Raw genomic sequence first — 14,712 nt, forward strand, 5'->3', positions numbered from 1 at the left:
CCCTAAACCTGAATATCAAATTTTTTTTTTGGCTATTTGTGAAATAAAAATTACAAAAAATTCCAGCATTTATTATTATTTTTTTTTTTTGTCACCACCAAAAATTAACCAACAAACAAACAAGCCATATATCACCATGAGTGACAACTGGGATGGTAAGTAAAACTAAAATATAGAAGAAGAAAATATTCACTAATTTTATTAAAGATGATCAATCAAAAGATGATAGGGAAAAAACCCGACGTGAAAGAGATCTCGAACGTGAACTAAGAAGACGCTCAGACCGTGAAGATTGGGGCCGAGACCGCTCAGACCGTGACCGATCAGATAGATCCGACAGAAGATCCAATCGTGACCACCATCGCGACTCCAGAGATCGCAGAGATAGAGATAGAGAACACAGGGATTCTAGAGATTCCAGAGATTCCAGAGACTCGAGAGATTCCAGAGATTCTAGAGATTCTAGAGATTCTAGAGATTCTTACAGAAGCCGTAGACGCCGTAGTCGTTCAGCCAGTCCACGAGCAGGCAGAAGTGGCAGACACTCTTCCAGCAGACGACAACACTCCACTCTTCCAGACCTTTCTCAAATCATTCCACTCGAACAGCGCGTGCGTCATAACTCACGATGGGATATCCCCTTTGACGGCTTTGAACGCGTCCCTGCATCTATAGCAAAACGGTCCGGCCATTTCAATCTTCTTGGCGAACAACGTCCCATTGACGATTCCGTACTGGTAGGACTCATTGATTCCACAGCCGGTGGACCCGGCGGACTTCAATTTAAACCAAATGGACGTCCTGGTAACATGATGAGCAGAATGGGAGGTGGAAACAATAGCATCGGTAATGGCGCCACTGGTGGAGCAAGTGGAATGTCGCGTATGGGATCAATGGGAGGATCAACCGGCCGTTCTGGAGAACCCTTGCGAATTACTGCATCTGGTGAACAAGATACTTCGGCGGCAGCATTTGTGGCCCCATTAGCACCTGAAAGCTCACGTTCTAGTCGGCGTATTATTGTGTCAAGCTACAAGCCACAGGGCTACGACGTAACTGCAGATGAGGTGGCTGCTTACTTTACAGAAACTCTTGCCACTATCAACTTACTTACCCCAGTACAAGATGCACCTGTTGTGAAACTTGCGCGTGCTTCAAATGACGGTTCTTTCATTATGCTCGAATTTGCCACCACAGAACTCGCCACCATTGCAAACACTTTTAATGGCTCTTTCTTTAAAGGACTCGATTCAGAATGGGTCATGGCTATTTCGCGTGCACAAGATTACATCACTCCATCGCCATCGCGCTTGGAGTTTGAAGAGGCCGCAGATGCTGGAATCAAGCTGCGTGCAGAAGAAATTGAAGCTGAACGGAAACGATTAACAGAAGAGGAAAATGCATCACAAGAAGATCTTGAAGCTCTAGACAAATTTAAATCAATCAGTGCACGAGTCTTAGACTCTAAAAATAAGCTCTACGTGGCTGATCTTCCATTTTTCTTAAAACCAACTCAAATTCTGGACCTGCTTGCAGCCTTTGGTGAGGTTGTGGCACTTCAAATTGTCACAGACAAAAATTCCCCCGCAGGCGAGACTCGTGGAATTGTGTTTTTGGAATATAAAGACGCTGAAACTGTCAACAAGGCTGCACTTCTGGGACTTTCCGGAATGGAAATTGGAGATTCTAGATTACGCGTAGGCAGAGCTACCTATGGATTACATGCGCCATGGGCATCACTCCCCATGGGAGTCGAAGCCATGGTAAATCTTGCACGCAATATTGAACAAGAAAGTGACACAAAGAATCGCAAAACACGACGGTCCACGCGGTCTAGCTCTTCAACTGGAAGCAGCAATAGCCGACACAAACGGTCATCTAGAGATTACGAGACTACAGACGAAAGTGAGGGCGAGGACGACAAAAGTGGTATCAAACATGAAGATAATAATGATGAGGAAAATGAAGATGATGATGCTCCCTTGGAAACAGGACACCGAAGAGCACCTTCAAGAATCTTAATGCTGTTAAACGCAGTTACACCAGAAAACTTGAGCGACGACCAGGAGTATGCAGAGATTGTGGAAGATGTACAAGCCGAGTGTTCCAAGTACGGAACCGTTGAAGAGGTTCTTGTGCCTAGATCTGCCGATGGAGCACCGCCAAACAATTCTTCAACCAGTTCGTTCTCGGAAATGGGAGCAACGGGTGTGGGCAAAATCTACGTCAAATTTGCACAGGTTGCAGCTTGTCGAGCGGCATGTAGGGCTTTAGGAGGGCGCAAGTTTTCTGATCGCACAGTTGTTTCGACATATTTTCCAGAAGATAATTTCGAGCTGCGAGTATTTTAAAGTCTATAACCGTTATTTAAAATATAATCAACCAAGAAAAGTATATATTTAATAATTAACCAAAAAAAAGAAACAAAAAAAAAAAAAAAAAAAGGAAATCACTTTTTCATGTTAATTCTGGAGCTCCGAGAACGTAAACTTCTGGCAGCCAATTGCGAACTTACTGCCGGATCGAACGGGTGCCGCACCAGCAAATCATAGAGCCAGTCCGGTAACAGTGGGACAAACGAGATTGCCAATTTAATAATCTCTTGAGCCTGTAGCGGAGGGAAGTTTCTTAGCAGTGTCATTGGACTTTGTGCTTCAAACAGATGTGAGCGCATCAAAGTCAACTGGGCAATTACAAATAAAACATTCAAGTGCGGGCCATATGCAAATAAAAAATCCCAAAGTACAAGTGCTTGTGATAACGGCGGTGTGCCAGCACTAAACGTAAGAACAGAAGTAAACGCATACAGTTCCGCAGTCAACAGCTTGCTTTGTAAATGATCAAACAGCGCCGGATCAATGATTTCCAAACACTTGTCAACGAGTTTAAGTCCAGTGTGAGCGCCTTCAAGTGTCGGAACCACATATAGCGGGCAGTCACGCGATAGAAACGTGTAAAACAATGCAAACGCTTGTGCCTCTGTTTTACACTGATATAAAAATGGTGCCGCTAAAACGTTCATTCCCTGTACATACAGAAACTCCGGCGCCGGCGCCGGCTGCTCCGGGTCTGCACACAAGTGGCGTTGCCAAGCGACAGCGTTGAGCACTCTTACCAGCGCGTTTTCCGAAACCCTTGAACGGAAAACGGCGTCAGTGGTGAAGGTTCGAAACGTGTCGTTACGGATTTTTGTGTATGCCGGAGACGCGCCTTTCCTAACAAGCGCCACGTATTTTTCGGCAGGTAAATCAGCGGGACTCACGCGTAATAGTATCGACCACACGTAGGGCCGGTAAGCACATAGCCCAGTTTCCGGATCGCCAGGAGCTTGTGGTGGAGTTACGCGTAGACCGTCCATGAGTACGTGGTACCGGAGTTGGGCAAGAGCTGGACGGACTAGTAATGGTGGTCTTGTAATGAGTGATTCAATTGTATCTTTCCTGCGCACGCGCTTGAGCGGGTGACCGGTGCCTTCTGCGGATGCATGGACGGATGTTGGTGGGGAAGAAGAGGGGTTCGGTTGTTGTTGGTTTGTGTGAGAGGAAGGTTTATTGGAGATATGATGGGATGAAGAAGAAGACGAAGATATGGTAGGGTTATGACGTGAAGATGTTCGTCTGGATGTGTGAGTTGACATTTTTTTCGTATTTTTGGAGGGGATGTGGATGTTTGGTGGAGAAACGGTGAATGGTGGTAGTTGGATTCTATTTTTAATTTTTATTTTTATTTTGGTGGATCAGAGAATATTTTTAGTACGCGTCAAGGGAATAGGGTTAATTGAATAAGGGGTAGTAGTTATTAAATAAAAAGTCACAACATATGAACATATGAGAAAAGGAAAAATAATTAGAAGAAATATCACAATATATTGTTATTGAGATGAATAAAATTAAAGACTGAAAAAACAAGAAAAGAATAATAGAAATTTTATAATGAAGTTATTTTTGTTTGAAAAAAGAATCAAGATTGTGAACTGGATTAAAAATTCATATCTAATGATCCTATTTTTTTAATAAAAAAAATATGAGGTCAAAGAAGGAAGTTAGAATTATTGATTGTGATTGTGATTGTGAATATATTCCTCATCAAAAGACCCTTAATTCTTTTTATCTAATATATATATATATATATATATATATAATTGATTGAAGTTAAAACGACAGGTATCATATAAATTTAAATGATTTTTTTTTTTTTTCACAACAAAATTTTTAATTTCACTAAGTATTAAGTAATAATTACTGACCACGATAAACATATTATCAAAGAAAAAAAAAAGATTATTTAAAAGGTGGATAAATATTCATTTAAAACATTGAAAAAGTTTACAATAATAACATAGTAATTTTTATTTCACTGCTTAATTTTACTAAAAAAATTACTTTGGGCTTCAAACAATTCCCATTTTTTAAATCTTTAAATATTTCTTCAACTATTTTCTCATGTTATAATTACCATAAATATATATTACAGATTTCAAGCACTCAATCAAAATCAGTTAAATATTGAATTAAGCGTCTTTGATTAGTTAAAATCCACTGAATACAAAAACAACGTCATTCTATTGCCAAGATCTCATGGTATAATTGACACTCAAGAACCATTCAGTTTACTAAATAACTAAACTTTTACAAATAATATTGTTTTTTTATTTCTTGACACATTTTTACGTTTTCAAGTCTCTAAGGAAATAATAAAAAAATGTTGATTTTTATTTTAATTTTTTATTTCATTTCATTTCACCTTAAAATGCTTGGGTAGGAACATTGGAGGGGTAATCAGTGGCCTTAGTGGCTAGTATGTTAAACGGTAGAAATTAATTGATTATGTAATTTGGGTTGAAAAAAATAAAAATAAAAACTGAAAATCACCACAATCATCAGCCTAGAACAATATGATATTACTGAAGAGGGAACCGAATCCATCTAAAGATCAAAGATAATATTGGAAAAAAACTGAGCTGATAGAAATAAAAATAGTCATATTTGCAGGATATCACTATATCAGTTATATTCGACTAAATTCGACTCAGGTTTAAAAGTTTTTTTTTTAATAACTTTATCAAATTTATTTATTCTTATCAAAAGATCTATGAAATCATAAATCTACTTACAACTTTTGGAAAAGAAAGAGATTCTTTACCATTTGTTTTTTAACAAAATTAAAAATGTCTTCAGTCAAACCTAAACCTTCTGACGAAAAGAATCAGGATAAAGAAAAAAAAACTTACACTTTTGATTACTTAGCTACATCTAAGTTTATCAATTTTGATGCATTAAAACAAAAATCTCCATATCCTTCCATCCGTGACATATCAACTGAAGAATTGGAAGCCCTTTCTACTGCTCTTGATATGACACCTATCTCCATTTTAAATGCAAATTTCTCCTTAACTCCTGAAGCATGTTGGCATGAAGTAGAATCGTTAAAAAACTTGATCAAAGATTATGAAACAAGGAAGATCGATGAATTCAACGTAACCTATAGAAATATCGACAAGATCTTTGACCCCTCTTATAAATACTTCCTTCGCTATGGTAGTCAAGAAATTTGGAAAAAACAATTCATTAATGAAATCTGTTGTCTTCACAGCTGATTTTGGAACGTTTATATTGGCTGTAATATCGCTTGTCCTGGTGCTGATTATTACGATCGTATCTGGGAATTTGAGGTTGTTATGGAAAATTTTATAGATGTTTACATTTTAAAAACAGTCCCAAAATGTTACTTATCTGGTATATATTTGGCTTTCATTTCAACTCAAAAAAACAATAAGGAAATTTTCCGCCGCCCACGTCCAAGGTCAAGACCTAACTGGGTAACCTTTGAGGAGAGGATGGCTGCTCGGCGCCCTGATCCTGATCCTAGAAAAATAATCTCCCCAATTGAACTCCTTGATATCATCGTAGACGATGCGATTAATTACTTAAAAGAGCAAGAATTGGATTACTATATGAGCGTGCCATTCCAATTATCCATTAGAGATAACGAACAATTTTGTGACTAAAAAGGGCGTCTGATAGATATAAGCTGAAGGAGCTCCTTGCTGCTGGCTCTGCAGATGCTTCCGAGGTAAAAACATGTTTTTTGTACAACCCTGCTGGAAGTTACCATCGAGATGCTCTTCTGACTATTCTTAACAACCATCAACTAAAACGTGCTGCCTGCGACGATCCTGATAGCTATCTTTGGACTGTGGACAGGTTTTTGAAAGAAATCGAAAAACAAACGTATCACAGTAAACATGATACAACAGTAACCCCTATTCTTTCAAGAAAGATGTTAAACGCATTTATTGAAGTCAGAAAACAGGAAAATCGTGATTAAACGCATTTGCAATTATGATTATATATAGAATGGTTATAAATATTTCTATATTTTTAAATATGGTTAACAATTTTTGTCATTCAAAAATATATATAAAAATTGCTAAATTATGTGAAAAATTCTTTCCATAAATTTTTTTTCTAGTACAGAGTAAAAATTTCTATTTTGATATTCTTAGATATCACCAAACATTATCGCCAATCAAGATATTTTCTTCTTTTTCCTTTTTTTTTACGAAAAAAAAAAAAAAACATAAAGGGATCCCCACTCAAACTAAACAATAAAAAAAATAAAACTTTTACATAGGGTGGTCCATGTCATTTGGGATATCTTTTGACTTTTATAATTGAAAAGAAATGATATATTGGACTATTTCTTTACATATCCTTTCATAATTTTTAATAAATTTAATAATTGTTTATTTTCTCATTTTAAAATCTCTACTTTTAACTGATATAGAGAGAATGCTTCTAAAACAAAACCAGGTGAAGAAAAATGAAGAAACAAACACCATAGCACTGATCTGAATTTCAGATAATCGGTTCCCTGTGCTCAGTAAAGAAAAAAAAAAACCTTAAAATCCCAAAGAAGGAATTTTTATTGAACCTAACCCTTGCGGAATTCATGTCCAACAACAGGTCATCATGATATTTCAACAACAAAATTGAAAATTTGTATGACAGTACCCTAACCCACTACACGGCTAGTACAAAAACCTCATGAATATTACTATAAATAGCTTTTTCACTAAACTCTTCAAAAAAGATACATTTATTACCAAATTCGGCAAGCCTACTAAAAAAAAGCCCTTGCCCTCATAAGTCAACCCTAACCCAAGTGGAAAAATGTCAACAATTAATGATAAATCATCCAAAATAAACGAAAATTAAAAAAATAAAGTTATCATTGATAAATAATAAACAAAACAGACATTGATAAAAATATTATTCAACAAATAGGCATATTTTATTAAATATTGAATAGAAATTTCACCATTTAGTGCCAGCCCAGGCATATGCATGCAAGAAATCGAGAAGCCTTGATGGCCAAGTTGGTAAGGCGCGTCACTAGTAATGACGAGATCGTCGGTTCGAATCCGGCTCGAGGCACTTAACTTTTTGCATGTTTTTTAATTTTTTTTATAAATTCTTGATGTTAGAATATTTATTTATATGTATAAATTAATAAAATCGGATCTATAATTTAATTATATTTAATTATATTTAAATATGGTTGATTATCATTAAATATAATTAATTCTAAAAAAATTAATATTGTTATGAATTTTTTTCTACATTTATAAAACAAAACAGTGAGTGTTAATGAGAGTTACAACAATTTGAGAAAGAAAAAAAAATTCAAAATTCAAGTGATAATGAAATGCATGAATAAAATAGAAGTTTATATTGTACAACTGTTCAACTCTCTATTTTAAACTTTCTATAATTTGATGGTTGGTCTCATTACGAAGTTGAAGAGATTCAAAGGTTGGAATTGTAAAAAAAATATTTTAACAAATAAATTTATAAAAATGGTAGGGGCAAAAAAAAAAAAAAAAAAAAAAACGAGAGATTTAAATGATATAATATTTCAGTTATATCTAACCGGATTCTAAAAGAAGCTTCTTCAATACAAGGTCACATATTTTCCATTTTATTTTTACATCGAATAAATAAAAAAAAATCCGTCAATTCACTGATACAGATATTGTACCAATGAGAAAATAAAAGTGATTATGTTTCAGCATCAAATTTAATTTGATCAATGTGGTCAGGTAGCAAAATAAATTTTAGTGGATTTAAAGATATATCTATATAGGTAATTTGAGTTAAGAGTTAAGAGTCAATAATTTAAAGTAATAAGCGATATCGCTAACTTTAGAAAGTTGATATAAAAGAAAGTCGCAAAACCAAAACTTGTAAATACATTCAGGATCTGTGGAATCAAAAAAAAAAAAAATAATAATAATAATAAAGGCGTTTGGGGTCTCTTACAATGAAACATAAATTTTAATTTTTCTTAATCAATTAATTTGTCCATTTCTCATTAAACAATCAATGTTACTTTATATGGTCTTAGTTGCAAATATCTTTAATGCAATTGCATAAAGAGCATTCAGGGTCAAAGGGGTCTTCTTTCTAAAATAATGATTAAACGAAACCACCTTAATATCTTTAATACATAATATCAAGACTAAAGTTTATGTTGGGGGTTCGACAATAAAAGTTGTTGATATAAGGGTACCAGGATAATTTAATACAGTGGTCAAAAATGAAAGACTATGACACCCAAGATCAGTTCGGTACTATAAAATAAAATATTACAATTGCTCAATTGGGGAATTTAAAATGTGTGGTTAAAAAAGCAATTACAAGATCATTCATCATATGACTTAATAAGGTAGACAGTCCTATTAGGAAGTCAAATTAAGAAGATTTCGACAAGAAACAGCGGTAGGTAAATAAGAACTACCATCATTTTTAGGAAAAAAATGAAATTAAGAAACATTATTTGCATTTCAAAAGTTGGATCAGATTCACAATTGTGTTATCCAAAAAAAGGAGTACTTTAAAACATGAATATAAAATAAAAAAAAATTCAATAGGGGAATATATATTATCATAATTTATGCTTCTCGTAACTTAATCGATATGGTGAATTCGCATCCTTTATTAGACTTAGTATCGAAATAGGTGAATATCAATATCTTAATGTAATCAACATAACTGTGTAATTTCATGAATGGAATACGTGGTTCCTCTGGTAATCTGATAAGTGGACTAAAGGCAGGGTCAAGGTCGGTACTCCTTGATTATTCTGCGACCAACCATCAAAACATTGAGTAACAGAAAGCACAATGGGTCGATGCTCCACAACACAAAACAATCGACAATGAAGCTGAATCGTACTTTCATCAATGGTACATGTGGTTCTTCTGGTAATCCAAGAGGTGGTCAATAAGCAGGGTCAAGGTCGGCACTCCTTGGTTATTCTGCGACCAACCATCAAAACATTGAATAACAGAAAGCACAATAGGTCAATTCTCCACAACATAATCAACAATGAGGCTGAATCATACATTCAACAATGGTAAACGTGGTTCCTCTGGTAATCCAAGAGGTGGTCAACAAGCAGGGTCAAGGTCGGCACTCCTTGATTAATCTGCGACCAACCATCAAAACATTGAATAACTGAAAGCACAATGGGTCGATACTCCACAACACAAAACAATCGACAATGAAGCTGAATCGTACTTTCATCAATGGTGGACGTGGTTCCTCTGGTAATTCAAGAGGTGGTCAATAAGCAGGGTCAAGGTCGGCACTCCTTGATTATTCTGCGACCAACCATCAAAACATTGAATAACAGAAAGCACAATAGGTCAATTCTCCACAACATAATCGACAATGAGGCTGAATCATACATTCAACAATGGTAACCGTGGTTCTTCTGGTAATCCAAGAGGTGGTCAATAAGCAGGGTCAAGGTCGGCACTCCTTGGTTATTCTGCGACCAACCATCAAAACATTGAATAACAGAAAGCACAATAGGTCAATTCTCCACAACATAATCAACAATGAGGCTGAATCATACATTCAACAATGGTAAACGTGGTTCCTCTGGTAATCCAAGAGGTGGTCAACAAGCAGGGTCAAGGTCGGCACTCCTTGATTATTCTGCGACCAACCATCAAAACATTGAATAACAGAAAGCACAATAGGTCAATTCTCCACAACATAATCGACAATGAGGCTGAATCATACATTCAACAATGGTAACCGTGGTTCCTCTGGTAATCCAAGAGGTGGTCAACAAGCAGGGTCAAGGTCGGCACTCCTTGATTAATCTGCGACCAACCATCAAAACATTGAATAACTGAAAGCATAACATGTCGATTCACCACAACGCAAAACAGTCGACAAAGGGGCTGAAATATACTTTAATCAATGGTAAACGTGGTTCCTCTAGTAAACCAAGAGCTGGTTTAAAGGCAATGTCAAGGTCAGCACTCCTTGATTATTCTGCGACCAACCATCAAACATTAAGTAACATCAAGCACAAAAGATCGATATAATGGTGTTGCAAATTGTAGTGAGGTAATGGTATGAATGTGAGTGTGTGTGGGATTGTGTGGGAGTGTGTGGGAGTGTGTGGGAGTGTGTGGGAGTGTGTGGGAGTGTGTGGGAGTGTGTGGGAGTGTGTGGGAGTGTGTGGGAGTGTGTGGGAGTGTGTGGGAGTGTGTGGGAGTGTGTGGGAGTGTGTGGGAGTGTGTGGGAGTGTGTGGGAGTGTGTGGGAGTGTGTGGGAGTGTGTAGATGTGTGTGGATGTGTGTGGATGTGTGTGGTAGTTGCTTGCAAAAGCAGTTGCAGGTTGTCACAAACGATTTTTACCAGTTCCATTAGTTTATCCAACATGTATCTGCAATGTTGTATGCATGATCATTAACGATAGATGGATAGAGTTACTTTGATTGTCATGTCGATAAAGGAAGCTATTGTGGAGAACCATAACTGTATAGCTTTGGAGTTGAGAGAATAGCATGATTGTCTAAAAGAGAGTTCGGTCAATGAGCTAAGTATTGGATGCATTGGAATTAGTAAACTTACCAAAAGACGATTGCACCAATAATAAAATCAATGATGGCAAAGGATGACGGTAGTGTCTTGAGGTTCAGTGAATCATATGTTTGTCTGGTAAAGGGTTAGATCAATGACCTAAGTATTGGGTGCATTGGAATAAGTAGACTTACCAAAAGACGATTGCAGCATGTTGAAAGTAATAATTATAAAGCAAACAAGGATGATAATGAGTATGAATCTCGTATGGTATGGTAAATAATAGATCATAATCTATAATAGTGATAATAGTGATAATAGTGATAATAGTGATAATAGTGATAATAGTGATAATAGTGATAATAGTGATAATAGTGATAATAGTGATAATAGTGATAATAGTGATAATAGTGATAATAGTGATAATAGTGATAATAGTGATAATAGTGATAATAGTGATAATAGTGATAATAGTGATAATAGTGATAATAGTGATAATAGTGATAATAATAAATAATAGTTGATAGTCGAAGATGGTGATATAGTTGTAAAGGTAAAAAAAAAAAAAAAAAAAAAAAAACTGCTGAAAGGAATGAAAGGTAATTGAAAAAAGATTAAAATCAAAAAGGCTGGAGGACGGCTTTTCATTTGAAACTCGATAGTTCTTTATTATTTTTAAATTTGACTTCTTTATATTGGAATTTCTCAACCGAATAACTTAATTATGAGGGAATCAATAGGGAAGAGCAAGGACGATACTCTTCAATTAATCTGCCACCAACCGTCAAACATTGAGTAACAGAAAGCACAACAAGTCGATTCACCACAACACAAAATAATCGACAAAGAAGCTGAATCATACTTTCATCAATGGTACATGTGGTTCCTCTGGTAATCCAAAAGGTGGTCAATAAGCAGGGTCAAGGTCGGCACTCCTTGATTAATCTGCGACCAACCATCAAACATTGAATAACTGAAAGCACAATAGGTCGATATAATAGTGTTGTAAGTTGTAGTGGTAGTGAGGTAGTGAGGTAGTGAGGTAGTGAGGTAGTGAGGTAGTGAGGTAGTGAGGTAGTGAGGTAGTGAGGTAGTGAGGTAGTGAGGTAGTGAGGTAGTGAGGTAGTGAGGTAGTGAGGTAGTGAGGTAGTGAGGTAGTGAGGTAGTGAGGTAGTGAGGTAGTGAGGTAGTGGGGTAGTGGTTGTGAAGTAGTAGGTGAAGTAGTAGGTGAAGTAGTAAGTGAAGTAGTAGTTGAAATCATCGATGTAATTGAAGTCGTCTAATCTGAATAACCATAATGATAAATCCCTTGAATTTACCTTGGATGAGATGTCAGGTTTGGGACATTGAGTGGGATATTCATATTGATTATCTCGTTTACAAAGGAACCTATGATAACTAATGTTGAAGATTTAGCATTGACCTCGACCCGGTCGTGTATTTTTTCTAGTAGAAAGTTAGATTAACAACTTAAATATTAGATGCGTTGGTATATGAAAACTTACAATAAGTAGGCTTTAATAATAAAGGAGTTAATGATGGCTTGATATGACTATATTCCTCCAAGGTTAAGTCTAGGGGGTGTTTGTCTATTAAATTGTTAGATCAACAACTTGGGCATTGGGTGCAATGACATAAGAAGACTTACCAATAGATAACTGTAACATGTTTAAAGGGATAATAGTAAAAAAATTTGAGGGAGATTGGTTATGGATAGTATGGTATGGGGAATAGTTGATCATAGTTGATCATAGTTGATCATAGTTGATAGTAATAGATGGTAGTAGATGGTAGTAGATGGTAGTAGATGGTAGTAGATGGTAGTAGATGGTAGTATATGGTAGTATATGGTAATAGATGGTAGTTAATAGTAGTAAATGGTACTGGATGATATTTCTAGAGGTAAAAAATAAAAATGAATAATAAAATTCGAGAAAAGTGAATGGTAAAAGAAAAGAAATAAAAATCAAAAAGACGGGGGAAATCACTTTTATTTATACCTCCTTGCAAATTTCTTCAATAACAATAAAACTTCTTTTTATGGAAATTTTTTAATAAAATAAAAACCAATATATCATTGATCCTGTTGTGGATTTTTTTAACTATCCATTTTTTTCATTTGCCAAGATAAGTTTCTTAGAAAGCCAGCCTAGTATTATAAATGTTTATACTCTTAATTGAAGTAAGAGTCTTATGCTATTTATAAACATTCCAAAATTAAAGATATTGAATATTATTTTAAAAAAATTTAAAATAATAAATCGATTTTATAACGAAAAAAACAAACAGATTTGATTTCCGGCAAGCTTAAATGCAAATTGTTAAAGGGAATCAGGGACAATTATTTGGTAGGTTGGTGATGATAATAAAAGAAAAGGATTAGGATTAGGGTTGTGGCTGAGTTATATTTAAATTTTAGTATGACCACTGATAAGCCTGTCTCCCAAAGTTTTTTTTCTTTTTACTTTTTTTCTTTCGTTAAATCACTATATTTTCAATCTTTAATTTATCCTTTAAAGGAATTATATATAAATTTATATTTAAATTTATATATCATTTATATACATTAATTCAGTACCCTTTTTTTGGTTTGCTTTCACTTTAATTCTAGAGCCATATTTACTGTTTTCATGGTTATGGCCTTCAATGATATCCTTTTAATCGTTCTTTGTCTCTTTCACCACCAGTTCTTTCGATCTCCTTCTTACGGCTATTCCTGACGATTAGCCCTGATTCAAGTATTCGATGAACTGGGAGAACCAAATTTTATCCTCTCAAAACTATTGGATCTCTTTCCACTTTCATTCTGTGTCTTCTCTTTTGGAGATGAAACTTGCAATTTTCTGGGTTTAATTATACTGAATAAAGAGTCGACCATTCTGTTTGCCGTAGTACCCTGGATCCTTAGTTGAAGTTTAAACTCTCGTAAGACCAAATTGGAAGGGAGGTTATAGGGGTAACCTCCCCAGCGTTATTGTTCTTGTTTCAACCTTTTTTTTCGTTGCGCCAAGCTGTCTTTGCCTAACAGTTATACCTTTACTTTATGCCTATTCAGATCTCTTGACAAAACAATAGATTTTTATATACAACACTTAATCTACATGGCTTATTTTTGGGCTTTTGTCGATTCAAATGTTAAAGTCAACTCAAAAGTATATTGTAAAAACGGATAGCTATATAGTAGAAATAAAATCGCTAGCGCCGATGTTGATGTTATGTATTTCTATAACAATTGAAAGAAAACACACAGCAAAGAGGAAAACTTTTTAACATCATGGTATTTGTGAAGCTTTTTTTGAGTAGTGCAATAAATATATGTCTTGTTATATCATTAGGTCTTAAATTATTCAATAAGACTGCACACTCGCTTCTACGAATCAAAAAAAAAATTAATGTCTTGAAATCACAGCCTCTAGCAATAGATATGTATACTATAGAAAGTGATTTTAAGTAGGATATTCTAGATAGTCCAAATTTTTAACTGATGAAGTTGACTCAGAATTGACTGATACCCGAGATTCAAAAGTACCAGGACATAATAAAATTATTGGCAAAGTTTAAAAGTTATCTTGGTAAGATATCACCAAATAAATAATTCCAAGATTCTTTTAACTTGTGTGAATTTTGCATATTCCTGAACATTTTCGAGGTATGGTATTATTGAAGTCACAAATAAACTACAAAAAATTACAGTTAATAGGAAAAAGACTACTAACCAATTTCTTTGCTTAACATTTCCTCTTCAATATAGAAGAAGTAGGAGCCAATGACTTTTTAAAATTTTTACATAGAAAGAACATTGAGGAAACTTAGGATATATTTTTACTGG

At 35.2% G+C, this 14,712-nt stretch overlaps 4 protein-coding genes across 4 annotated transcripts; 2 read left to right on the plus strand and 2 right to left on the minus strand.

Moving 5' to 3' along the window:
- Positions 1 to 136: 136 nt before the first annotated feature.
- Positions 137 to 2,351, plus strand: SAPINGB_P004072 (uncharacterized protein; the record flags this gene model as incomplete). The annotated part of the gene is made up of 2 exons (XM_031998787.1): positions 137 to 155; positions 208 to 2,351. 2 exons carry the CDS (start codon positions 137 to 139, stop codon positions 2,349 to 2,351), a joined length of 2,163 nt encoding a protein of 720 aa, XP_031854678.1.
- Positions 2,352 to 2,449: 98 nt separating this feature from the next.
- On the minus strand, positions 2,450 to 3,637 carry SAPINGB_P004073 (uncharacterized protein; the record flags this gene model as incomplete). The annotated part of the gene is made up of 1 exon (XM_031998788.1): positions 2,450 to 3,637. The coding sequence occupies one exon, from the start codon at positions 3,635 to 3,637 to the stop codon at positions 2,450 to 2,452; it is 1,188 nt and encodes a 395-aa protein (XP_031854679.1).
- A 1,530-nt stretch (positions 3,638 to 5,167) lies between these two features.
- On the plus strand, positions 5,168 to 6,327 carry SAPINGB_P004074 (uncharacterized protein; the record flags this gene model as incomplete). The annotated part of the gene is made up of 2 exons (XM_031998789.1): positions 5,168 to 5,424; positions 6,012 to 6,327. The coding sequence occupies 2 exons, from the start codon at positions 5,168 to 5,170 to the stop codon at positions 6,325 to 6,327; spliced, it is 573 nt and encodes a 190-aa protein (XP_031854680.1).
- A 5,476-nt stretch (positions 6,328 to 11,803) lies between these two features.
- Positions 11,804 to 12,550, minus strand: SAPINGB_P004075 (uncharacterized protein; the record flags this gene model as incomplete). Its single annotated transcript, XM_031998790.1, has 3 exons — positions 11,804 to 12,162; positions 12,389 to 12,472; positions 12,532 to 12,550. The coding sequence occupies 3 exons, from the start codon at positions 12,548 to 12,550 to the stop codon at positions 11,804 to 11,806; spliced, it is 462 nt and encodes a 153-aa protein (XP_031854681.1).
- Between the last annotated feature and the right edge of the window lie 2,162 nt (positions 12,551 to 14,712).

Source organism: Magnusiomyces paraingens (assembly GCF_902498895.1).
Source record: "Magnusiomyces paraingens strain CBS 517.90 genome assembly, contig: contig3, whole genome shotgun sequence".
NCBI lineage: Eukaryota > Fungi > Ascomycota > Dipodascomycetes > Dipodascales > Dipodascaceae > Magnusiomyces > Magnusiomyces paraingens.